We start from the raw sequence: 27,144 nt of genomic DNA, 5'->3' as shown, positions 1-27,144 counted from the left end.
GGGAGACCCTGCTCCACCACTGCACCTCTGCATCGCTCGACTGGGAGGTGGAAAGGAAAGCCAAGAATATCTCAAAAAATAAGGTGTTTTGTCTTGTTTTTCCTTACCTGAGCTGTATCTGCTGCGCAAACAAAACATCCTGAATTGATCCGACGAAAATTTCTTCAGGAAATCCTACCCTCCAACCAGGAAAAGACAGCTTTAGCATTACATCAAACAAGTTCTTCAGGAGGCGTTCAACCCCCTCATACTAGCTTCACAGCATATTTCAGACGAGCTAACATGACAAATAACCCCTCTTTGTAGCTTAAGAAAGGTATAAAAGCTTTAAACTATAACACTGGTTTAAAGTATTAAACTAAATAAAATCTAATTCCATATAAGACAGATGTGCATACATATATACAAGACATAAATATACACACGATGTTCAAATATAAGATGGTGAAAAGTATTTTGTAATTATGATCAAACATACACTGTATAAAGACAAAAAAAAAAAAAAAAAAAAAAAACCAACAAAAAAACCCAAGCTGAAATGACCAGTCTAAGACTGGGATACAGGTCAGCTCTTGAGTTTTGCAAACTTTACAAAAAAAGAAAGATTTCTTGAAAAAGAAAATAAGTGTACTTTTTCTGCAGGATGAGAACATGAAGGAAAACAGGGAGTGAACAAAAATAACAAAAATAACCTTTTTTTTAATATTGCTAGAATTTATCTGTATTAATTACGAAGACTCATTAATTTCACCCTAATATTTATCTAGCTTAATAAATAATTTACTGTAGTAAATAGTAAATTATTACTACTAGCATAACTAATTTACAGTAATACTATAAAGAAAATTCAGCTTCTGCTACCAGACTAAACCAGCCTGAACACTGAAGGTAGCAAAGTGTCAGAAATGTGCTACCTCTCAAGTGAAAATAGAAATAATTGAGGCAATCAGGGCAAGCTAAATCAAGAAAAGACAGTTATAACTGTCTGTTTTGGTAGGTGTCGTTTGGTTGGTTTTAAATAAACTCTATATAACTGAGTGTACCGAATCTGCCCAAAAGATTTATGCTAATAACAAAGCTAGAACAGTATGAGTAAAGTACAGAAATAAATTCGGATTTGGGAAGGGACTATCTGAATTGGAAGAACTAATTCTGCCTTTCGCTAAAAATGGAGCATGGAGAAACTATCACAACTCTTTGAAAGCTGTTTGCTCAGCCATGAGTTATTGCAACACGTTTGTTTTGGGGGGTAAGAACTAATAGCTATTTTAAAAAAAAATATATAGGAGAAGTGGACATGGGGGAGGGAAAACAGGGCAGCTGGACACGGAGGTTGCAGGGTGGCCATGCCCAGGTGACGGCCTGGAATGCAGATGGACGCCAGCGGGCCCAAGGGAAGGCCGCAGGCCCTGTCCCGGACAGGCCCTCCTCTTCTGGAACACGCATAAAAACTCCCACGTAGGGGTTAACGTCTGTCTAAGGGCAGAAACTAAAAGTGAAGACCCACAAGAGAAGAGAGACGGTCCTGAAGTTTTTGTTTTCTCAACACAAAGAAGTCCCATGGTAGACATAGAGGGGAATGTTTCTACACATTATTTTTAACTGCATGCATGGCATTTTTGTGATCATTCCTCCACCCTGTCCACAACATCTGCTGAGACTTGGGAAATTTCTGTGAAAAAATTGTGAGCGACAAGTAATCTTCCTGGGGGAGACAGGGCTTAATTCTAGCCAGACACCATCAGGAGAATTAAGAATAAAGCAGCTCATATTGGACTCCTTTTTAAAGAGATTTTAATTAAGTCTTCCGAGAGGGCAAAGGGGAACATATGTGCTGAAACAGCCTCTCGCGCTTTGTCTAAAGGCAGGAAATTACCCACTTCTGGCGACAGCTGTCAGCCGTCAGGGCAGCCGCCCTAGCACCAGGCACAGCTGTATCGCACGTGCCAGGCAGAGAAACCCTGCTTGGGCTTACACCAAAAACTCTGGGACACGGCAAAACGAGACATATTTATGCGGCTTGTGGGTACCGAAAGACAAAGCTCCCTGTGCATCAGCAAGGTGACTGTATAGAAATAAAGGAGAATACGAGGGGCCACTGGCACAGTGTGGTTGCACGACATCTAATAGCTTCCTGACAAAATGCTGACGCTATGTCCCATTTCACCCAAAGCACGACAAGGAAAAACGTCTGCTTTTCTCTAAGTCCCAGAAGCATGTGCGCTATTGAGGGCAGACAGATGAGAATCCATTGCTATAGAGCAGAATCATTGGTTGGAAAAGACCCTTGAGACTGTTGAGTCCAACCATAAACCTATGATGCAGAAAGTCTGGTACTGGGTACAAACGCTGCTCCTACAAATGTTCTCAGCTCAGCAAGATCAACATTATAAGCAAACCCTGAGTTCGAGCAGGCTTCCTACATCCAGACCCACAATAACAGGTATATCAGCACTAGAGAAACGCTCCACTCCAGTGTTTTCTCAAAAGAGGGCTGTGATTAATATTCATGTAGTACAAACATACATTGCTTCAATTCACATAAAGAGATTACCTTAATCGTTACGTAGTTTTTTAATGACTTGGACATTTTTTCTTGACTTCCTTTAACATGTAAGTGCCCTAGAACAACAGAAAAAAAAAAATCAGGATAAATGAGCATGCTTTTGAATGGAGAGTGAATGAGAAAGACTGCACTGAGGCACTGGAAACACTGGAGGCAGCATATGCTGTGACGGATTTGTGCCAACCACTTCAATGCCAACCACTTCGATGCAACACGTAACATATGCAGCTTTACCTACAGTCCCACACGTCTCTCCATCGTCAACTTCGGCTGGGTGAATTTTAAAACACAGGAAAATAAAATTTGTGCATTTTTGTTTTGTTTGTGTGTTTGTCGTTTTTGTTTTGGTTTGGGTTTTAAGAAAAAGAACCACCACCACCATGAGCGCAGACATTAATAAGGAATAAACAAAACATCTCCCTGCTCAGAATTCGTAATAAACTCATAAAAACAAGCAAGCAAATACTTCTCGGTCTTCACAGAAAAACACCTTATCTGTTACTCTTGACTTATTAGAAATATTTTAAGACCTTTAAAGACCTTCCAGTGACCTAGCATTATTCTTGAAACTCAAACAATTTTCTATACTTACTACTTGCTGGTTGCTGTTACACTGTCGGGTTTTTTTTCAATCCAAAAGTTTATTGTGCTAGTTCAAAACAGCTTACATGTAAAATGAATTTTCTGCACACTCCAGACTTTCGGAGACGGAGAAGAAGGGGGAGGGATAGATGTAGCTATGATGCCTGATTTGAATTAGCTTATTTTAAAACACAATCTCTGAGCATTGCTAGAGCTTTCAATAGCCATGTGGACTGTTGGTTTGCAGGGCTGTGGTCCAGGAAAAAGGCAGTAACCATCTCCATCGCATTTAGGAGAGTCTGTAGAGCTCAGAAGCAAGTCAGGAGATGGGCAACCTCAGGCTGTATGCTCCTGGGCCTCATCCGTGCCAGCCACAGCACCAACGCTGATGGAAAACATCAATTATTCACAGCACTGGGGAGATGCTGAACACACAGCCAATGAAAGACCACCCAGCATCACTTCAGAAATGATGTTAAAAGCCTTAATTGGATTCTCCTAGTAACAGAGTAATCTTGTAAGTAACCAATCACCCACAACTAACACGCAATTTTCAGGCATGTTGTGATCTGCAGAATTCAGCACTTAATCATACTTAGAGGCAGACTTTTAAGCACGAATTTTTCTTACTCTGTAATACCACAGCAGTGCTCTAGTCTTTCAGATTGGGCAGTCCAGCGTCACCAGTGCCTCAGAGCATTCTGCAAGAACATATGACTGTGTTTCTACTTTTACAGGTGGTGGCAGAGGTGGCATTTCTTGCTCAGCAGCTCAAGAACCTGTCTGAATATTGTGCTTCTCTCCACACAGCGCTGCTCTTGCAGCCTTGCCTGGAACCCATTCTCTTCCACAAGTCGATAAAATCCCCATTACGCTTGCCTAGATACAAAAACAACACACTTGAGTCCTGTAAATGAGTGTGAAAAGCCTCTGGTTTCACTTCTTAGCTATTTCTGACAATGATTCAAAGCAGCAGGGATTCCCCACATGAAGGCTACCTCAGGTCCTACCCCGATCACCTGGAAATTTAAGTTTGAACACCACACTCTATGGAGAGCAGGAAAGAAGCAAAAGATATACGGATACAGAACCAGCTACAGCAGAAATCTACAATCAAACCAAAATCTCGTTTCCATTGTATTTGTCCTGACTGTCAGCAGGTGAGGCCATTTTCACTGCTGTGTGGTTAAACTTGGGGCCCTCAATAAGAACATTCAGGCTGTCAGAAGCACTGGACACCTACAGCTCTTGCTACTCAAGTAAAACCCACAGACAAACTTCTCCTGGGAGAAGGAGAATAGCCCAGGTACGATTAATATTCTTTTCTTTTGCAAAGATGCCTAAATATCAACTTACTTAACTTCAGGCAGCCAAGCTTAAAATAGTTTGATTGTGTTTTTCTAATAAGCTACGGGTAACATCTGAATTTGAAATAATATTCCTCTTCAAGAGTTTCAGCACTTAGAATGATTTCATTAAAGAATCACAAAATACAAGGATTTTCATAACTTTGGCTTGGCGCTCTTCCCAGAGTACAAGTAGTCTAAAAATAAAGTCCTTATAAGAAGATTTATCCCCAGTGCAGGGATTTTCTTTCTCTAATGGGGATTGCTCCTCCAATTCCGAGGCTGCTAAAATTCTGAAGTCTGTTACCAGAATAAATTGTTCCTGAAGCCAATTCATTTGCCCTAAATAATTCACACTATCTTCCTCCAGCAAATTTTTTTGACTTAATAAATGTGATCTGTCAGCTCCTAGAGAATCTCAATGTACAAACCGCCCTTGGAATTAAGTTCTTATTACTTTTCCTTTTTTTTTTCTTTTAAGAAAAATTGACTCCTCTGTAATTTAGTTAGTTTCAAAGAATATTTCCCCTATAGTTTGAATTCCAAGCTTGAAAAGTCAGATTCACTGGTTTTCAACAGAAGGCTCCACCTGGCAGTAACCGGTGCATCTCAGTGGACACGCAGAGAATTCCCCAGCACTTCAGGAGCAAAAAACACCCTGAAGTAGGCACCAGCCTCTGGACTACTGCTCTTGATTTATAACAGGCTCTACACTGTTAACTGAAATGAAAATTCAATAGTCATCCCACACAGTACAAACACATATGAAAAAGAAAGCCCAAGTAATTCCCAGGGCATAGCACAGGTTCAACTCTGCATCTCCTACTCAGGGAAGCAGCTCAAAGAGTTCACCAAGACATCTTGCACAAAGTACTGTTCAGCAAGAGGAGAGACTGCAGATTTGAACCTGCCTTCAGTTCTTTGGACACCATCCAGAACCACCATGACTGCAATAGGAACAAACAATTTCAAGGTTTCCATCAATGGGAACAGCATTAGTACCATCAGACAATGACGTGGTTGAAAGCCCTGTACAACGCAAACTTCACTGAAGCACTGCTTTGCAAAGGCAGCAAGGAGCAGTTCTACATCATGCCAGGCAGCACCATATGCTGAAGACCAAGCAAGTAAAAGACACTTTGGTACAGTTTAGGTGTAGCTAGTGAGGTCACTTCTGGAGGAAGAGACAATGTCTGGGACATCTACGGGCTACAGCAACACCAAGTCACTCACACTCCATAGGAAAGCAGAGAGACACTGAAGTTGGTCAGAGCACTAGAGAGAGTTAAGGGACCACAATGACAAGACCCTATTGTCCCCACTTTTCCACAGAGCCAAGGGGTGAGTGACTTGGTCTTTATGTAATCCACAGATATCACGGACCTCCTTGTCTCTACCCACCAGCAACCTCATTGATCATGCCTGACCAGAGTAGACCAAAGCATCTGACTGACTTGGTCTTCAGCATGAACCTTGTTTCTCATACCCATCACTAGGCATAATGCTACTGGTGGATAAAAAAAAAAAAAGTCTTCCCAGGAGAATATAAGTAGTTACAGGAATGTGAATTGAGCACATGGAACATCCAGTGGTTGGTTGCTGCAGCAGAGCATCTGCCTGCAAGGCTTCCCCCCACATTTCAAACCATATAGAACATCTCAGTTCAGACATTTCCCTGCAGGATCACAACTTTGTGAGCTTTGCTGTTGATCAGTTCATGTATCTTAGCATTCTGCCATTCTTATTTTTCAGTAGTACGGATGCCTTTTCTTACGATGATTAAAAGCCTTTCATGGTACTTACAGGCTATATGATTCTGCATGCTCCTGAAAACTTTTTTTTTAAGCCCACAAGCAACTGGTGCTGAGAGACGCTGGAGGACAAGACTTTTTTTCCTATTCCAGATGATTTTCAAATGTTACAATCAGCTACCTGCCCACCTGCCACCTCCACACCCTGCCCTCAGATACTGCCAGTTCTGGTTCTGACAGCAGGAATTTCTGGTTTTAGAAGGACTACGTAAACACATACTGAAAAGATCAACAATTTTCATCCTCTTCCTGCAGGACTGTTACAGCCAAAATACAATTTAAAATAAAGTCTATCATGAAGAGCATCCTCAAATTTTAAGGAAACTCAAATCAAAGGGAATGAGATTCTACAGGAAAAACTCTTCTTTCCACATTTTTAATTATGAGTAAACACTGTACACGGGCAATGCATAAACCGTTATTATTTGGAGGCTGCCCCAGATGAAATTCAGGAATACTTCACTGTAACTACTACAGTTTCAAGATTCACTCTCATTTATCTTTCTTCACCTAGTGAGGACAAGAACTTGGTCACTGTAGTAGAGCATGTTTTCATACCATACAAATGCCAAACCTAAAAAAAACCCCACCATCCTTATACTTGTACAGACCTCTGAGGTGATTAATATTTTACTTACCAGAATGCAAAAAGTAATTCCCCCATTGCTCACACTGATGATAGGCCTCGCACTGTGCGATTTCATTTTCATGATGAGGAAATACAAGATCTATTCCACCAGTATGGATGTCCAGCTGCTTTCCAAACACTGCACTGTAACAATATTTTCCTGATAGGTAAGTAAAAGACTACAAAAGCTTTTTGTAAAAGAAATGCAGAAAAGAATAAGATGAAACATCATAAATTTACGTGTACAATTTAATGATTGCAGTTTTAAAACAAGACTTTATACAGATCTTGGATATCAAAACTGCAGCAGAACTTATATGACAGGACCCATATCTGCCCACAATTAAATCTTAGTAGGAGCAAGTATTTTTCTAACTTAAAGAATGGCAAGCAAGACAACTCCTTTCCATGTTCTGCTAAGTTTCAGCATCAGCCAGCTGTCTTCATCTGCAAACCTAACAACTTCAAAGTGATGAACATTTCTGTAAATTTGGTATCACCATTCTTCATCTTGTATTTTTACTGTAAGAACTCAGGCAATACTGCGGGCAGTCATGGTAGAAAATGCTTAGTTCAATATTGTTATAATGTCAAGAGAAAGTGTCAGTGCCTCTGATCTCCCAAGGCCATTTCCCTCACTCCAACAGCACAACTGCACCCCCATGGGTCACCCACAACTCTGCGCAGCACAGACCTCTCTGCAAATACTAGTGGCTGGTAGTAAGGTCCTCATACGGCAACTGGACAGACGTAGACATCTCTGGTTAAAGACCAGGAGGCAAGGCTGCTACACTGTCCACCATTCCAGCAAGTCCCTGCTGGGTCATGCTGGGCAAGTTAATAACTTCATTTTGTCCATCTGTTAAACAAAGACAACACTTACCTACTCAAAGGGAGGTAAATCAACGCTAACTGCCCAGAAGCCAGGGACACTCAAGCTGGGGAAGATGCAAGGTCTACACAAGTAGAAAACAAAAGGCAAGGCCCACACAGGCGTGTATGTGTGTGTACACACAGACACACACAGTCTTTCCGTATGTCACCTTAATGAGTTGCTCCTGGTAGCTGGCTAGATATTAATACTTTTGTCTCTTTTGGGGACAAAACACCTTGATAATACCTTGGCTCAGGATGGCTCCGCAGAAGCAGTTGAGGCACAGGAAGAAAACGAGAAGATAGGTGGGAAGAAAGACCAGCTGTTGCCATTTCCCAAGCTCATGCCCCTCCTGTCTGCTCCAAATCCAGCTTAAGCACCCATCGTCATGGGCTCATGCCTTCCCTTGTGCCATCTACAGAGGAGCACCGGCCACTTGCCATTCCCTCCAACAAAACCATTACGAGCTGGGGAGAGATGGATCTGCAGATCGCTGAGAGGCAGGAGGAGCAGTCTGAGATTACTACACATACACTCTGCATGGGTCAACTCAATATATTGACATGGCAGGAGCCTCATCCAGCCACAGTAAAACAAGTTTTTACAGAAAGAAATGCAGACTATAAACAGCACCTCACTTGCAAGCAGGCCATTTTGTAACTGGCATTTCTTACCTGTCCACTTTTGTCACAGGTTGCACTTCAAATACAGTATGTTTTTGTGCACTACAGTTGCTTTAAGAACTGTTTCACAGTGCTGAAACTAATTACAGACAGAAAATCACCCTTATAAACACTTTTCACAATCAAGCAGTAATGACTAATAACCCCAGGTGCATCAGCAAAGGGTATGAGAGAGAAACCTAAAGCACTTGTTCCATCTACTTTCAGCTTGGCTTGAAAACTCAAGTTAAACAGGGTCAGATCTAAAGCATTTGTTATTAACTTCCAGAAAAAGATCTGAGACTAATGCAAAACTAAGTGCCACTATCAGTCTTCCAGGAGAGAATTAAAGTCTGTTTTTTTAAAATACAAATTAATAGTCACAAGTTAATACAGTGCAGGACAAAGTACTACCATCCTGTGGAGAAAATAAAACTCAAAATTAAGAGCAAATTAATTTAAACCAACTACAAGCAAAACGCTACTATGCACAATTTACATCGTGCCCATAGAATATATTGCCCCAGAGAAATCAGGATATTTAATACTGTGGCTGACTTTCAAAAAAAGCTGAATAATGCTTAGATAATTAGCATGAACACCACAACTGCTGTTAAGATAAAGCCAGCAAGATCTCAAACACTCACTGGAGTCGGGATGAATGCCCATACCCTGTCCTCTTGACACAGCACCATTTGCTGAACTAGGTTCGATGAAGACCGCAAGAAGTGGAGGGGAGGCAAAGGAAAAAGGTACCATAACTTTCTCTAAAACTTCGGTTAATCGGTTCAGGTTGAAAGCTTTGCTAATCACCTGTGTGATCCTGCACAGCATATTTTAAATACTCGAGTCTTTCTTAAGAGAAGGTGCCAGAACATAGGAAGACAGCCACACCATTAAGGTGGAGCAGAGTTTGTTTGGGCCACACATGACATCCCAAATTGCACAAAGTATTCACATTAAAACCGGTGCTTTCTACTGATCAGAAAAAAACACTTTGAATACTGCTGCTACCATTGTACTCTGACTGAAAACAAAAATCAGCACTAGATTTAAAATCCAGGAAATCTGACCTTGATATTGTGGAACACTCGATGTGCCATCCAGGTCTTCCTTTTCCCCAGGGAGAAGTCCAAGATAACTCTTGAGGTTTGGCAGCCTTCCACAGGGCAAAATCTTTACTGTGTCGTTTATCAGTACCAACTGCCAAGAAAAAGCGATTCGTTAATGGGATGTGCCTCAAAGAAAAAAAAAAAAAAAGAGGAAATGAAAGCGAGTGGGAATGTGCATTTAATGAACTACTCAGATTTTAATCTCTTTTGCTCAACTTATTTTCCTGCAATTTTCCTTCCTTCCATCTTATACAGGGCTTCCAGTTTCTCAGTCAAGCATTTGAAAAAAAAATATGTTGAACTAGGTTTCTGCAGGCTAAAAGGTTGATACATCCTATCCTTTTCGTCTTTTTGGCCTTCTCTGGTTTTACGTCATTCATTTAGTTACTTATCAGCCAGTTTGCCAAGAACAAACAGATTGCACACCAAACCACACACCAAAAAAAGCCCCAACCCAACATAAAAACACCGTAATTCCTTCTCTGGGACACAAATAGTTTCTGGTTCAGATTCTATAAAGCTAAGAAGAGCACGGAGGTGAGAATCAAAACTATTCTCAGACAGTGGCAAACTTCAGTTACCATTTGCACCAATGGCTTCTCTACAAAGGTATTCTCCTCAGCTATATTTGTTGCTTCCTTCACCGCATAGTCAAAGATGTTGTCATTTTTGCCACAGTACGGCAGAGAGGATGGTTCGTCTCTGCTGGCTCTTAAACCACGGTCAGACACATACCGCTCCCTGGCAGGAGCTACAGAACGGGGCTCTGGGCTCTGTATTTTTTTTGCTGACAAATACATGACCTCGCATTTCACCGATGCAGAACAATGAATCTATTTGGCCTGAAGGGATCCAGCTTGGCAAGCAACTCGTGCTGGTTTAAGTTCTCTTATTTAACATCGCTCATCTGTTCTATCAGCAGCTGACGCTAGGTTTACTTCTTTTCTCTGCTTATTTCAGATTGCTAATAAAACCATGGTGTATCACCAGGTCTGAGCCAATCTATGGAGCTTTCCAGTATCAACACATTTTAATGATGATTCACAGCTATTTTTTGAGATCTGTTAGTCACTTTTCTTAAGCCATTCCACTTGTACTTTATTGATATTATATAGAGTTGAGTTTTTATTCGGAATGTCATGCAATATTAAGAGAAGCACATCACGAAAATCCATTACACCTGCTTCATCATTCAAAATTGATAAGCAATAAAGGGACTGAAATATAGCCCTAGTTTTATCCACTGAATCTTCATCTTGGCTCTTTTGCTAGTTAACCAAGCTCTGGCTGACCAGTATCTATTGACTCCGTCTCCCTTTTGCCTTTTTTTGAGTATACTGCTACAAATACAAAAAAGCACTCTTTGCTTTCTTGCTTACAAGCAAAACAGTCAAAATCTTTAGAAATAACAGTAAACTTTGTTGCGAGTGACTTGAGGGGAATCAGGGAAAAACACCTAAACAGTCACAGTTGAGGCTGGAAGGCACCTCTGGAGATCATCTAGTCCCACTCCGTCCAGCCCACTGCCCAGGACAGTGTCCAGCCGGGTTTTGAGTATCTCCAAGGGCAGAGACTCAACCTCTCCGGACAACATGTTCTTGTGCTAACCATCCTCAGAGTAAAAAAACATTTTCCTTGGCTTTAAAGGGAATTTCCCATGTTTCAGGTCGTGCCCATTGCCTCTTGTCCTGTCACCAAGCACCACTGAGAAGAGCCTAGCTCCATCTTTTTTACTCCTCCCATCAGGTATTAGTACCCATAGGTAAGACGCCCCTGAGCCTTCTCTTCTCCAGGCTGAGCAACCCCAGCTCCCTCAGCCTTTCTTCATATGAAAGATGCTCCAGCACTTCCATCACATTTGTGGCCCTTTCTTGGGTTTGCTGCAGTATGTCCATGTCTCTCTTGTACTGGGGAGCCCAGCACTGGACCCAGCACCCCAGGCACGTCTCACCTCATGCTGAGCAGAGAGGAAGGATCACCTCCCTCGACCTGCTGGTAACGCTCTTCCTAACGCAGCCCAGGAGGCTGCTGGCTGCCTTTGCAGTCAGTAACTGCCTCTAAATTACTGTCAATAAAACACAGTCCCTCTGCGAGCTGTAATGCTGAAACAACTCCAGAGCAGAGCTGTGAGAAGCTTCTGGCAGCAATTCACCTGAGCATCAGCCTGCCAGGCATTTTCAGTAATTGCAAACAGACTTTTTTTTTTTTTCAATGAAGAAATATTGAATTTCAGCATGCAAAGGATACAGGAGACCCGCATCAGATTCTCCAACACGGAGACCTGATCAGACCCAACTTGCAGAGGCTGTGGAGTGGCTCAGCAATCCCGCTCAGCAGCTGGACAACTGCAGCAAAAAATACCCAGCCAAGGGTATAGGAACGCTCTAGCACAGCCTGCCAAGAGCTGCTCACCCTCACACAAATAGGCTGCTTAGCAGTAGTCCAGAGGTAAGTAACGAAAGAATTAAATTCATCTGACTAACATGCACCAGGAGGTTGCAACTGCCCAAGCAGTAACATGGTAGGGGACGTTACCCTGCATTTACTCTTGACTATCTCACTGCTGGCTACTGCAGTGGCTGAAACCACCACCTTACTATGAAGTTTGTATGTACCACTCCAAATATTTAAATAAAATTAATAATCTTAATTGCTCTAGGGTACTGGCACAAAGGTATAAAGGGAACCAAGTGTGAAAAGAAATCATCAAGTTTCCTCTTCCACTGACAACAGTGAGTGCCTCAATAAATATTTTTTTTAAAAAGCGAGGTCTTCATTAACCAAAAAGCTGGTTATACACGACAGGTTAAAAAACTGTTGAATGAGGGTTTATGCACAGATACATCACAAGTTCAGACAATACGTTAATACAAACAAGTTGCTGCCACGAACATACCTGCTTCATCTTGAGCATCAGGATGAATAGTAGTTAATACTCCATATCTTTTTCCCCAAGACTTAACATCAAAATAAACATTGCCTAGTAGAAAAGAAACATTTAGTTTTATAGGAAAGATCAGGCACATTCATGACGAAGAGGTAACACTTCCCTGAAATCAAAACAAAATGCCCTTCAACTTCCCATCTGAAATTCTGATTTATAAATTCAGAAATACTGCGAAAGTAGTAGCACGTGTTTCCACGTTACCAGCTTTCCAGTAACCTCACTGCACGTGCTCATTCTACACATAGGTTAACTTTGTATTCTAGACATCTCCCCAGGTTCTTTCCTGCCCCTGTACAGTCAGCAATCCTGTCTCTGACTGAAATGTAGTCTACTGCTACTCCAGTTATAATGCACTCGAATCCTTCCACAACCACCAGCTCTGCTAAAAAAGATCCACACGTTGTGCTTTGCAGGCACATCTTTCACATCACCTCCTGTTTAGAGCTAAGAGGTTCCCCCAGCTCTCCTTTGAAGCCAGGCCAGGATTTCCCCATAGGAGCTTAGATAGCAGTTCATTACAGTAAACAATTATATTAAGCAACGAGCTACATTTAACTTCGAAATTGAGTAATAGTTGGTCTGCCCACTCATGTCATCACAAACAAGTTGCTCACACCCTGTCTGTTAATGAACAGAAGGGAAGCCTGGCACAGGGTATCTCATCTGATCCCAAAACAGGATTACTAAGTGCGCTAAATTCCTGCGCGTGTGCTGAACAAGGAGTTGCCTTGCAGTAAGTCTTACCTTGCGAGGTCGCATAAGCTTGTCCACTAGCAATTATTGTTTTTATAAAGGAAATTATCTGAGGAATATTGTCAGTCACTCTCATATACACTGTAGGAGGAAGGACCTTAAACAAAGAAAGAGTAACATGTCATTAGCCTGTATGAAACATGCTGCTGACAAGTACCTTCACTCTAAGAAACTAATTTTAAGAAACATTCTCCACAACTTTATCTTTCATAAAAAAATGTTGCAAGTATCATAAAAAGGTCATAAGCAGCATTTGAGATCATATTAAAAAAAAAGAAAGAGGGGTAGCAAAAAAAAAAAAACCCAAATCATTTTTCCCAGTGCCTTGCTCCTGCTTCTGACAAGTGTTCTGGGCAAGAAGTAAAGCCACCTGAAGTCAATGAAAGAGTATCTGATGTTTCATATGCTTTCGATCAGACTATTTCTCCATTATAGTAAATATGTACTACGCGTGAACCAAGTCTCTATTGTATGGAGCAAAAAATTCTGTGTCCTTAAAGAAATTTAGCTTGTTCATTCCAAATCTAGAATTTGCTTCTCCTCCCATTACCTTACTCAAAAGATGTGCAATATCTTCCCAGAATAATGAAAAAGTAAATCAGTACTCAGTTTCCAGCAACACTGTCACACAAGCAATCAATTTATCTTTTCAGATCAAACTGTCAAAATCAGATTCCTTACCAAACTAATGGTTTTAAAATACTCTTAAATTTAGAAGCTCAAGCATCTGTACCTTTAAGGCAGCCATATCTTGTTTAAAGTCTTCTTCATAAATACGAGCAAGAGCTATTGGCGATATGTTCATCTGGAAAAGAGAGAAGCAGATTAGTAAATCATAAATCAAAGGAATAATATTAAACACTGCAATCTTTTATCAGACAGTTAGTAGCTAATTAGAAGACTTACAGAGACCCCAGGGTAAAGCATCAGAAAGACGCTTTCATGGGGAAGGGATACAAGTTATAAATAACTTAAAAACAGCATTTCATTTATGCTTCTGAATTGCCAAAATATCAACACATATCTTTTAAGATAAAGCAACTGAAGATTAAAATAACAAACTCCTTCCCTTCCCCATTATTTTCCTCTTGAGAGGGTCTTCCATTTCCAACAAGAAGATATACTACAGTGCACGGGACGTCAAATTCATTCAACTTATTGGCAGGGGACACCGATACCACCTACATGTCAGAAAGACAGATAAGAGGCTTGCAGGATGAGACAGGATATTAATTTTCAGTGATTAAGAAAAATGAGCTATTTCAGCTGATTGCAGTTACTCATAGATCTTAGTACAATCAGGAGAAATGAGCTGAAAGCCAGTCCCACGCCTTGCCAAGTGTGGCACTTCTCAAGCACCTTCTCTGCATTTCTCATTCACGGAGTGACGGACGGGAACGGGGATCCTCACAGAAGTAACAAGAAAGCGCAAACCAAAAGGAAAGAGGCAACTTGCACATGACAAGATACTTGTTCTCAAATATTCAGAAGAGGCCAGGGCTTGAAAGATGCATGACAACAAAACCCGCCCGAGATGGTATCAAAGTGTTTCAAACGTGAGCTTTTTACATCTTCTTTGAGAAGAACCCACTGGAGAGGAGACAGCATACTGTCACTCTCCAGCTTGAAGATAGCTGAATCATTAACAAAATAAATCCAGTTTTATCACTTCCAGTTCATTTCTGAAGCACCTTTAAGAGGTCTGATTTTCAGAGTGCAGGTGAGTACCACTATTTGGACAAGCTCCTGGACAAGGCAGGAGTTCTGGTGAAGACAGACCAGATGCTCACCCAGCAATGAAACACAGAAGATGCTCAGCAGTGAGAAACAAAGGCATGCTTCTGCCTACAGACCAGAGAGAGTGCTCTTCCAGACCCCACCGATGGGACTCATCTCCCTAGACAGCTCAACTGCTTTGTCAATCGACAGAGAGACAAAGGTGTCTAATAGGAGGAAGGTGTGGAAATTCCTCCCATCCATATGGATGTCCAAAACCCAAAGAGACTCATGTCTCTCTCAGAGGACCACTGAGGGCATTCAGCACACTCATCATAGACTAGATGCCCAACTTACAGCCCCAGTCTTATCAAGACTTACCCCTACACTCAATGTCAACATTCATGAAGGTGACAAACTCAGACAGGAAGGATGAAGCTTTCCAAGGTGCTGATGTTCAGCTAGATGGTGCTCAGCACCTTTCAGGAACCACCCTCAGCCTCCCATGTGTAATGCTATATACACGCTGCTATACATACTACATTTAACCACTGATGGCACTCCACGTTGCTCCAGAACACAGCTGGAAGCCTACTGGCTGCTAAGTTTGGGGTTGCTTTGGGGATAAGATACTCTCCAGATGTGCTGAGGATTCACCCTGGCTTTTTGTCACCCGATGGGCTTCCAGTCTTGGGGCAAGGGCAGGAGGACCCCGGCTGCGGGCGCTGTGACACAGTCCCCCCCGCAACTCTGCACCCATTTTCCTCCACGCAGCTCTTGACACCCAGCCCTCTGGACTCCAGACCCATGACAGCTATGCCAGGGGACCAGAAATCTCAACATTTATTATCTACTAATTAAAACAAACAGAACTCAACAAAAAAAAAAACCAAATCCAGGTTACTTTTCCTAAGTAAGTAGCTGTAGAAAATACCAAACGTTTGGGTCAAAGACCACAGCGAACACCTACCTCATTGGCTCTTTTTATTATCTTGTCATCTATGTCTGTGATCCCCATCACCATGATAACTTCAATTCCAAAAAATCTAGTCATTATCCTTCGAATTATATCAAACTTAACATAGGAGCTGGAAAAGAAAAAACATTAGCTTTTAAACAAGCAGAAGGAAGAATAAACTGAAACAAAAATAACCAACAGCACAAATAGCCACAGTGACAATCTAAATACCCCAACACTTGCAATGAAAAGGTCTTAAGTGCATCAGGTACTTTTCCAAAACTGGTTCTCACCTGCACAAAAGTCAAGCAAACTTCTCTTGAACTGGCCTACCCTCTTCTGGCATTAGTGACACATTACATCAAATTTTCTGTGTTTTCTTTTTGCATCTCTTTACTCAAGCACCAAAGCATGTCAGAAGCTACCCGTGAGCCAGGAGACTTTCTCAAAGTAAACAGTACCAACAGACACACAGATGAAATATTATTGAAAAAACATCCCTCGCGCTTTGTATATTATAACAGGTTTTATAGAATGTCCTGAGTTGGAAGGGACCCACAAGGATCATAGAGTCCAACTCCTGTCCCTGCACAGGACAACCCCACAGTTCACACCATGTGTCTGAGGGCTTGTCCAGTCTCTGCTTGAACACTGTCAGGCCTGGGGCCATGACACGTCCCTGGGGAGCCTGTTCCAGTGTCCAGCACCCTCTGGGTGAAGAACCTTTTCCTAATGTCCAACCTAAACCTCCCCTGGCACATCTTCCTGCCATTCCCTCAGGTTCTGTTATTGGTCACTAAAGACAAGAGTCTGGCGCCTGCCCCTCCTGCTCTTGTGAGGCAGCTGTAGCCGCCATGAGGTCTCCCCTCAGTCTCCTCCAGGCTGAACAAACCAAGTGACTTTAGCCGCTTCTCATACGGCTTCCTCTCCAAACCCTTCACCAACTTCACAGCCCTCTTCTGGACACTCTCCAGTAGCTTTATATCCCTTTTATCCTGTGTTGCCCAGAACTGCACACAGTGCTCCAGGTGAGGCCGCACCAGTGCAGAGCAGAGCGGGACAATCCCCTCCCTGCCCGGCTGGCCATGCTGGGCTGGATGCACCCAGGACACGGGTGGCCCTCCTGGCTGCCAGGGCACACTGCTGGCTCGTGTTCAACTTGCCATTGACCAGAAGCTCCAGATCTCTCTCTGCAGAGCTGCTTTCCAGCATCTCGTCCCTCAGGCTGTATGTACAGCCAGAGTTGCTGTGTCCCAGGTACAAAATCTGGCACTTGCTCTTGTTGGACTTCACGCAGTTGGTGATTGCCCAGTTCTCCAGCTTGTCCAGATCCCTCTGCAGGGCCTCTCTGCCCTTGAGAGTGTCAACAGCTCCCCCCAGTTTTGTGTCATCAGCAAACTTACTAAGTAATCCCTCAAGTCCTGAGTCCAAGTCATTTATAAAGACATGGAAGAGTGCAGGCCCTAAGATGGATCCCTGTGGAACCCCGCTAGCAACTGGTTGCCAGCCCAACATAACCCCGTTTACTAGAACCCTTTGAGCCCAACCCATCAGCCAATTTTTCACCCACTGCATTGTGTGTTTACCCAGCCGGATGCTGGACATCTTGTCCAGGAGAATACTGTGAGACACAGTATCAAAGGCTTTATGAAATCCAAAAAGATCACATCAACAGGCTTCCCTTGGTCAACTAGGTAGGTCACCTTGTCATAGAATGAAATTAAGTTGGTGAGGCAAGACTTTCCCCTCATGAACCTGTGCTGGCTAGGACCAATGACTGCATTATCATTCTGATGTTCTTCAATAACTCCCAGAACAATCTTCTCCATGATTTTGCCAGGAACAGAAGTGAGGCTGACAGGCCTGTAGTTGCCAGGGTCATCCCTGTTGCCCTTCCTGTAGACTGGGACAACGTTTGCCAGCTTCCAGTCATCCGGGATCTCTCAAGATTCCCAAGAGTGTTGAAAAATCATGGAGAGGGGTCTTGCTATGACGTTAGCCAGCTCTTCCAGCACCCTTGGATGAATCCCATCAGGCCCCATTGACTTGTAGGGATCTAGCTGGAGTAGCAGATCCTGTACAAATTTCAGATTGACTGGGAGTTCATTGTTCTCACAGCCATGGTTTTCCAGTCCAGGGTTATGGGTGTCCCCAAGTCCATCATCGGTGTTGAAGACTGAGGCGAAGAAAGCATTAAACGTCTCGGCTTTGTCTATGTCCCTGTTAATAAGGTGACCATGCTCACCAAGTAACGGGCCAATGTTATTTCTAGTTTGCCTTTTGCCATTAATATATTTTTAAAAGCCTTTTTTATTGTCCTTCACAGTACTGGCCAGCTTCAGTTCTAATTGAGCTTTGGCAGCATGAATTTCCTCCCTGCAACGGCGAGCAGCATCTCTGTAGTCCTCCCATGTTGCCTGACCTTGCTTCCACTGACCATGTAATTTCTTTTTTCGCTGTGTTTCAAAAAGAAGATCCCTGCTCAACCAAGCTGGCTTTTTGCCTAGTCTGCTAGTTTTTCTGCATTTTGGAATTGCCTGCTCCTGTGCTTTTAAAATGACCAACACCGCCTTCAAAAGCTTCTTCCCAGGGAATCTTACTAAGTATTTCTGTGAGCATCCTGAAGTCTGCTCTCCTCATATCTAGTGTTAAGGTCTTGCTGGCAGTTTTCCTCCCATTAGCAAAGATTTTAAACCTGACTTCTTCGTGGTCTCTGTGGCCAAGGGAGCCACCAGTTGCCACTTCTCCCATGAGACCCTCTCTGTTAGTGAGAATCAAATCTAGAAAGGCAACTTTCCTGGTCAGTTCCCTTAGTACCTGTACCAAGAAGTTATCAACCAGATGCTTTAGGAATCTTCTGGACCTGTTTGTGCCAGCTGTCTGATACTCCCGGTTGACATCTGGCAAGTTGAAGTCCCCCATGAGGACAACTTAGTTTTCAAAAGCCACAGGGCAGAAGAACAGGAAGAAATAAAACAGGGTTCAAATGAACTTTGCCTGGGGTTGAGTAACAACTACAGCTACCAGCCACCAAGAAACTATTTCACTCACACACCACCACAGATCTTTTCTGATAGCAAAGAAGGGAGGCTCTGGGGGTTATTTTGTTTTATTTACACTCGAGAATAATGATATACCTACAAGCTGTAAAGGGCTGTGGCAGCCTCTTCTGCCGCTCACAGACTCTCCAGTTGTAATTCTCAAAACACACTTTGACCAAGTAAAACCCAGTTATCAGGTGAGATATTAGAAGGTGACCGGAGGCTCTGGGTCTGCCTTGGAAGGTGACGAGAATCCTCGGCCTGCACTGGCTTTGGAGAAAAAGGAGCCTGAAAAGAGACTTGCAGACCTACAGGTTCCCATTTCACCTGCAGCACTGCACGAACTGCAACTCCCCTGGCTGTCAGAACAAAGAAGTGTAAGAAAATACTGCAAATGGATTTGTATCCTTCCTCTTAGCGGCAGGGACCAGGTGGCATTAAGGTTCAGATTTATGGATGTGTAATATCTTAATGAAGAAAAATACTTACTGTTGTTTGCACTATGCCCATGTTGAAAAATGCTTTTTGAAAGGGGCACATGCTGTTAGGGAGATAGTTTTTAATGAATACCAGCTCAATGGCAGTAATGTTCGTCTAACGTGGCAACACGATTCCATAACAATATTAAATTGGTCTTTGGACCCTGTTCCGCAGAACAATGCCAGCATCAAAAGCTCGATATTAGATTCAGCAGCCCTGCAGTACTAGTTCCCAGAGCAGACAAAAATTTTACAGTGTTCCCTCTCCTCTGATCTTCCAACTGAATTGATGGAAGACACACTGCAAGAGCCAGAGCAGATCTCCTGACCCCTCCAAAAGCAGGGTCCTCACCACTTCAGGACTGAAAAGGAAAAAAAAAGACAGTCAAAATCAGGGGAGTGGCAGAGCAGGCACAAAGGACTGAACAAAATCTCCTCTCATGCTTGGGTATACTCTTATTTCCAAGCACTCTGCCAGGAATGTGGATGCCAACTAGGCTGCAGCTCACACCAGCACGATCAAGGCCAGTCTCAGAACCGAGGGAAGAGGTGGTATTATCTGCCGGTCTGATTTTTTTTATTTATGCAAAATAAGTTTTGGATATCGTTTCAAGGCATACAGAGCACCTCTTTTGAAGTCAGGAAGCACAACACGCTAGAGAAGTTGGTTTACTTAGAGAACTAAAAAATCCTGATGGAGGAAAAGGAGAAAGGGAGAAAAATAATGATGCCATTATTTTCAAATTCTTCTCAAGGATCTCAAGCTCATTTCCATTATTTGCTTCTGCATTATTACCTGCTGCGTTTCTTGTGCCTGTCACAAGTCAAATATAATAAGAAGGGAAAAAACATCTTCTAACGATAATATGTTGCAAGACTGTGACAAAACAATGGTATTTTACAAGAGTGGCACTGTAACAACAGCCATCACCCCATTTGACTTCATGCTCTTTCCTAGGGCACTTCCTGGCCTCTAGACCCCTATCAGCAGCACGCACTTCAGCTGTGCCTACAGCAGCTCTACAGTTGGATCTAGCTACCGGAAAAAAAAAATACAATGAAAAAAAAAAAAAGGGAGAAAAATTGAGATTGCTCCACCATCCTGAACAGATCTGCTGAGCAAGAGGATGTCAACTCTGACAGGTGCAAGACCACAGACACTGGGAAGGGACAGCCAACTCCTCACACGCTGGAGAGTTTAACTGATCAGAACAGAGAGAAGAAGGTCCTTTGGCGCAGGCATCTGCTGTACAACTGCCCTATAGGAACAACACGTGAAGGCACTAAAGAGGAAGCAGATACAGCAGCTCCTTATCTGCATGATAAGCGTGATATCTGCTTGATTCCTTCTCACAAGAAAGACACTGAGGTGCTGGAGAGAGTTCAGAGAAGGGCAACAAAGCTGGTGAGGGGTCTGGAGCACAAGTCTGACGAGGAGCAGCTGAGGGAGCTGGGGCTGTTTGGCCTGGAGAAAAGGAGGCTGAGGGGAGACCTGATCGCTCTCTGCAACCACCTGAAAGGAGGTTGTAGCATGGAGGGGGTTGGTCTCTTCTCCCAAGTGACAAGCAACAGGACAAGAGGAAATGGCCTCAAGTTGCACCGGGGAGGTTTAGATTGGATATTAGGAAAAACTTATTCAGGGAAAGTGTTGTCAGGCATTGGAACAGGCTGCCCAGGGAAGTGGTTGAGTCACCATCCCTGGAGGGGTTTAAAAGATGTATAGATGAGGTTCTTAGGGACATGGTTTAGTGCCAGAGTGAGGTTAATGGTTGGACTCTATGATCTTGAGGGTCTCTTCCAACCAAAATGATTCTATGATACACCACTCCAAAGGCAATATTCAGCCCTAACTATCCTTTCCTAAATCAGCAAGTGAAGAGGTCAGACCCAGGTGGCACAGACATACGGCAAACCTCCACCTCAAGCAAGCTTAAAATTTTTAGTTTGGACATAGAATAAAGAGATGGATAAGAGAACAGGCAGAGCAAGCAAGACTTTCCTACTCCCTCTTTTAATCGAAAAAGCCCGAAGGTAGGAAAACCGGCAACAAAAACAGACATCCAAAAGCCACAGAGAGACGGAAGACCAAAAGGCGAAATTCTCTACCTTTACAAATGTCCTACTCTAGACCCACTATACCCCTTAGTATCTGCTCTAAGAGAAACCAGGCAGAGCACGCAAAGGTGGTACAAGACACTCTACTCCACGGGTCCGGGCGCTGCAAAGAGCTGCCCATACCTGCCCTTCTTCAGGACAACGTTTGATGAGTGAAACATGATATTAGAAGAGCAACATGCACACACCCAGAAAGGAAAGACACTGAAAGCAGCGGGCAACGCACTACGGATGCTGTTTCCCCACTTCCATTTGCTCCTTGTGGTATTAAATACCGCCTTTTGCTTAGCAGTCTCAGGAACCGTCTTCAGCCATACAAACTCTAACCAAGAAAATCAGTACATTAACAACAAAAAAAGAGTTTTACAGCACTGATTAATTGTCTCCTAGGGACAGGAGTAATTTCTGCAATTTCTGCAATTCCCTCCCCTGTGGCAGCACGTCAGGGAATGCAGGCCCTGCTCTACTAGAGAACCTAGACTCAGTGACAGAGAAAATAAAGGTATTAGCATCTTTTTATACAGCTGCTCTCAAGCTATGATTTTAAATTGTAATTATTTCACGGAAAACTGCTAACATAGCCTGTATCACAATAACTGTAGATTTAAATACACAAATTGCTATGACTTTTTTATATATAAATATTAAAGTTCACCTGAAGGTACTACGAACAAATTAAATAATTTGTTTTCTTGATTTTTAGGTCACCAGTAAAAAGCTAGGTTAGCTTCCTGGTAAAACTGGCCTAAAACAACAAAGAAAAAAATAACACTACATAGACACAATGGTACAGCAGCATTTAAAAAGAGCTTGCCAAAAGTATTTTTACATTACTGGCATTTTAAAACTTCCATTTTAAAGAAAGAAGTGGCAGTTAGGCAGTACTGCAATAGCTCAACACCAAGCAAAATTGAACATAAGTTTCTGAACAAAGTTGAGAGCAGACCAGAAGCTGCAAAACGCCCTACAATAAAAGGGAATTATTCAAATAATATATTAAAAAACAAACAAACAAAAAACCCAGCATCTGATCTCCACACAGATAGCAATTATCCGAGAAATCCCCACTCTTCCAAAGAGCCCAAAGCATCTTGTTCACTCAAGAATTCGGAGACGGGAGCTCAAGAGCAGCTGAGCTGCTGCAGCTCCCACCAGCTCCACAGGGACCTGCAGGCACCCTGCACGTCTTCTCACCAGGTGCCTTTTAAAACAACTGGCAGCAACATTCTCTACTGCGTTTAAAGCATTTTCTCAAGATTACTTAGGATGAAGCTGGTTTATTATTGCAATTATCCTAATGACCTGTGAAGAAAATGCTGAGCTGTTCTGGGTTTGTTTGGGTTTTTTTTTTAACACAATAAGCCACTGAAACTTTTACTATGCCAAAAGGCCTTTAAGCTACCTGAGCTTTCTGACATTCAAGAACTGATATTTTAACTGTTAAGCTTAAAAGCATCTTTTTACGAGTCAACCCTAAACTGCTTTTCCTTGGTGCTGACAGTGTCCAAACTAAATTTGAAGCAGAACTCTGTCACACGAACAAGAGGGTCTGCTGCAGGACCCCAGCTCCTCTGCACAAGAGGTCACATTGTGCCGATACAACTTGAAATAATTCACCCTGTCCAGCAAAACAGAAAAAAAAAAAGTGTGCATTCTGAACACTTTTCAGCCCACAACCGTCTCTTGTGACGAGCTGCACCAGCAGCCCCTTCCGCGCTTCCCGAGGCCGGGGGTTTGGGGGGGAACCCAAACGGGATTTTTGCCTCTTGCACGGAACAGGAGCTGAAGTGCCAGCGCCGCCACAGCGGCTCCCAGCGGGGTCTGTCACCCAGGGACGGGGTGGGTCACCTGGAACGGGGTCTGTCACCCGGGATGGGGTCTGTCACCCAGGGACGGCGTGTGACACCCAGGGACGGGGTCTGTCACCCGGGGACGGGGTCTGTCACCCGGGGACGGGGTCTGTCACCCGGGGACGGGGTGAGTCACCTGGGATGGGGTCTGTCACCCTGGGACAGGGTGGGTCTGTCACCCAGGGACGGGGTGGGTCACCCGGGATGGGGTCTGTCACCCAGGGACGGGGTCTGTCACCCAGGGACGGGGTGGGTCTGTCACCCAGGGACGGGACGGGTCTGTCACCCAGGGACGGGGTCTGTCAGCGACCCGGCCACACGCTGCCTGCTACCGCAGTTCCCACCCCCGCAGGAGGGGACATTCCCCACCCCCGCGACCGGGGACAGCCGCCACTCACCAGGCGTGCCCGAGGTGTGCCTGGTCGTACACCGTCGGCCCGCAGCTGTACCTGCGGAGAGGGGACACAAACCGCACCCGTCACCCCCAGCCCGGCCGGCGGGGGCGGCCCCGCGGCCACTCCCGAACCCCACGCTTCCCCCCGCCCCACCACGGCAGCCCCGCAAGGCGTTACCAGGTCGCCACTCCTTCCGCGGCCAGTACGAGCGGCTCCTTGCTCCGGCTCCGGCTGTTGTAAGCCACGATCCCGCTGTCCCGCCCCGCCGGCGGCACCCACTCCCGCCGCCGCGCCGCGCTGCAACGCCGCCTGCCCGCCGCCCTCCCGCCGCCGGGGCCGCGCAGCCGGGCCGCCGCCGCCACCGCTCCGCGCAGCATGGCCACGGCCTCCGGCCGCGGGCGGGCGACCGGCGGCTCCGCCTCTCCGCGGGGGAGGAGGCGTGAGGAGCGAGCACGACCCCCGCGCCTGTCACGGCGACAGCCGCGCCGCCTGTGCCGGGAAACAGCAGGCGAGCGGGGTAGCTACAGGCGGAGCGGCAGGAAGAGGAGGGGCCTGCGGGCAGGGGGCGCGGCCGCGCCGGCTGTTGCCTGGCGTGGGGCGGCTTGTGCGGTCGCGGGGTCCTGCACCGGCCCGGCCCGGGCGGAGAAGGTTCCTCCGAGCGGCCTTGCGGTGAGTCCGGCCGGCTGGGGCGCGGCTGCGGAGCCCGGGGGTGCGGGGCCCAGGGCTCGGGCTGCCGGCTCAGCTCGGTGCGGGTACCCAGCCCTGTGCTTCACTTTAACGAGGTTCCTTCTTAACGAGGTCTTCGCTGAGGGTGTTTGTAATAAATATATGATGATTTAACAAAAGGGTCTCTGCTGTGTCAAGTCAATTTTGGTCAAACGGAGGTGGATGCATTTTACAGTGCCTTTCAGGTCAGGGAACGGCAGGCAGCCTGTTCGCCTCCCAAAGAAATGCGTGGTGTGACATGGCCATGCTGGACAGATACATCAGAGTCTCAAAGAACACTTCTGCACCCGATTCTATGTACCTGCCTAAAGTCCTGCCCAACTTAGATATTTTAAAAAATGACCCGAACTTGTGGGTGCTCAGTGAGGCACCCTGGGCATTAGCCAACTGATTGTCAAGGTCTGCTTCCTTCCAGTGTCAGGACCAGCAAGGGACCTGTGTTTTATGATGGTGTTTCTCTCATCTCATGGTGGATTTCTTTTTTTTCCCTTTCAGAGCATACCGAGGAAACAGGGCTTAACTGGCTGCAGTACCTTGACCCAATTTGGAAACTACGAGCTACTTCACTACAGGAAAGACATTGAGGTGCTGGAGAGAGTTCAGAGAAGGGCAACGAAGCTGGTGAGGGGTCTGGAGCTCAAGTCTGATGAGGAGCGGCTGAGGAAACTGGGCTGTTGAGCCTGGAGAAAAGGAGGCTGAGGGGAGACCTGATCGCTCTCTGCAACCACCTGAAAGGAGGTTGTAGCATGGAGGGGGTTGGTCTCTTCTCCCAGGTAACAAGTGACAGGATGAGAAGAAATGGCCTCAAGTTGCGCCAGGGGGAGGTTTAGATTGGGTATGAGGAAAAAATTCTTCACAGAAAGGGTTGTCAGGCATTGGAACAGGCTGCCCAGGGAAGTGGTGGAGTCGCCATCCCTGGACGTGTTTAAAAGGTGTTTAGACGAGGTTCTTAGGGACATGGTTTAGTGCCAGTGTTAGGTTAATAGTTGGACTCTATGACCTTGATGGTCTCTTCCAACCTAAATGATTCCATGAATAAAAGTATATTGGAACAGACATAAGTGTTGCCCAAAGTCTTTTTTAACTAGTATCTTGTTTCCAAAAGTAACTGTGAGCAGGTACCAAGGAAACAAGGGAGAAGTCTACAAGCATATGCTACTCTCCCAGCTTCTGACCAGATGACTTCCTCAGCTGAATGTGTTGGGGTTGATTTGTTGGATTTTTTGTTTCCTACAGTTTTTTGCCCTCCTTCAGTGGATTGCTCTACTATTAATTTCCCCAGCCTCTGTGAAACTACATCAACTCCAGCCCTTGGCAAAGAGTACTGTAGGTCCACTGCCATTTTTAGGAAGCATCCTCTTGGCACATGTTTAAGTTGAGGCCGATTAGCTCCAGTTGCCACCACCCTTGCTCTTGTACGAGGAGAGTGAACCATCAATTCCAGCATGCTCTCTGCCCTGCTCCAGACTGTCTTCCTCTATAGGAGCCTCTGAGCGGGATGTTCAGAGCGGAGCCTTTTCAGGTCTCTCCAACCACTGCGTTACTGACCTGCTAAAGAAGCACCTCAGCCTCTGGGAGGAAGGCAACACTGAGTGACAGCAGCCTTTCTTGACTGGATGCTGCAGGGAATGGGTCTGGCTGTGCCAAACTGCCTCACAGAAGTCTTTGGTATTGTTTCCTCTTCCGTCTGCCAGGGACAGGTTTGATAGATTTTTCTCATATGTAATACCATCATTTAAAATCATTACTTTTACATAATAATAGATGTCCATCTACATCTTCATTTTAGAAAGTATTAGATACAAATTCCCTACCAGTGACAAATGTTTCCTTTTTTTCCTTGATATGCACTTTCCACAGTATTTTTCATTTAACTGTCTTGACTTTTTGGCCAACTAAGAAACCTATTTTATGGGCTCGCTAATTTGAGACTAAATAGGATGAAACTGAAGATACCATCCAATAACCTTTGTAAATGTTTGCTTTGTATGTTTCTCGGGAAGCTTCACAAGCCAATTATTTCAGTTTCCATAGTGAGCCCGTTTTGATGTCTTCGCCATTCAACACACATCCTGTTAAGAGTTGTCATTAACTCTGTTGTTGTCTTTGTTCTGTACGGTGCCAAACACTTTGACAGAGTCCAAATCAATACTAAGTAACAATGGATGGTTTTTTAGCCTTAATTCCAGGTTTAGCTATCATGGATGAAACTGTCAACAGATCAGAAGAATGCAGGAGCTTTTTCTTTCCTTGGTGGTTTCAGGAGGCTTAGCATCTGTGCTATCCAGACTGGCTTTTAGCATTTGGTCCAGAAACCTCTGTGTCCTGCTATAAAACATTATTTTTCTGAGGGTAGGAAAGGCCACAGTTATTATTAAATGCCTGAAGTAAGCAGTTAAGATCATTCACACTTGAGATTTGTTTTAATGCAGTAGAATATATTCAATGGAATGGTGGAAAGTATTCTACAAGCAGTAGAAGTACCGAAATAATATAATTTCAAATGAAAAGCAAAACTAATCCTGATGGATTAGAACCATAAAACATGTATTTTTAAAACACCAACATTCTCAGAAACAATCA

General features: G+C 44.3%; 1 protein-coding gene across 1 annotated transcript in view; it reads right to left on the bottom strand.

Annotated features, from left to right (window-relative positions):
• Nucleotides 1-24,326, bottom strand: part of CARS2 (cysteinyl-tRNA synthetase 2, mitochondrial) — a 41,558-nt gene extending 17,232 nt beyond the window's left edge. The window contains exons 1-10 of the mRNA XM_065643472.1: nt 24,013-24,326; nt 23,839-23,889; nt 15,968-16,085; nt 14,015-14,086; nt 13,273-13,378; nt 12,478-12,561; nt 9,543-9,672; nt 6,944-7,077; nt 2,555-2,622; nt 108-174 (exon numbers count right to left, since the gene is read on the bottom strand). Of these exons, the coding sequence (XP_065499544.1) occupies nt 108-174; nt 2,555-2,622; nt 6,944-7,077; nt 9,543-9,672; nt 12,478-12,561; nt 13,273-13,378; nt 14,015-14,086; nt 15,968-16,085; nt 23,839-23,889; nt 24,013-24,212 (1,030 nt within the window). The 5' untranslated portion in view covers nt 24,213-24,326. The remainder of the gene's footprint in view (nt 1-107; nt 175-2,554; nt 2,623-6,943; nt 7,078-9,542; nt 9,673-12,477; nt 12,562-13,272; nt 13,379-14,014; nt 14,087-15,967; nt 16,086-23,838; nt 23,890-24,012) is intronic.
• Nucleotides 24,327-27,144: the final 2,818 nt, after the last annotated feature.

Source organism: Caloenas nicobarica, chromosome 1, assembly GCF_036013445.1.
Source record: "Caloenas nicobarica isolate bCalNic1 chromosome 1, bCalNic1.hap1, whole genome shotgun sequence".
NCBI classification, from domain to species: Eukaryota; Metazoa; Chordata; class Aves; order Columbiformes; family Columbidae; genus Caloenas; species Caloenas nicobarica.
This window is presented reverse-complemented; position numbering and strand designations above follow the sequence as displayed.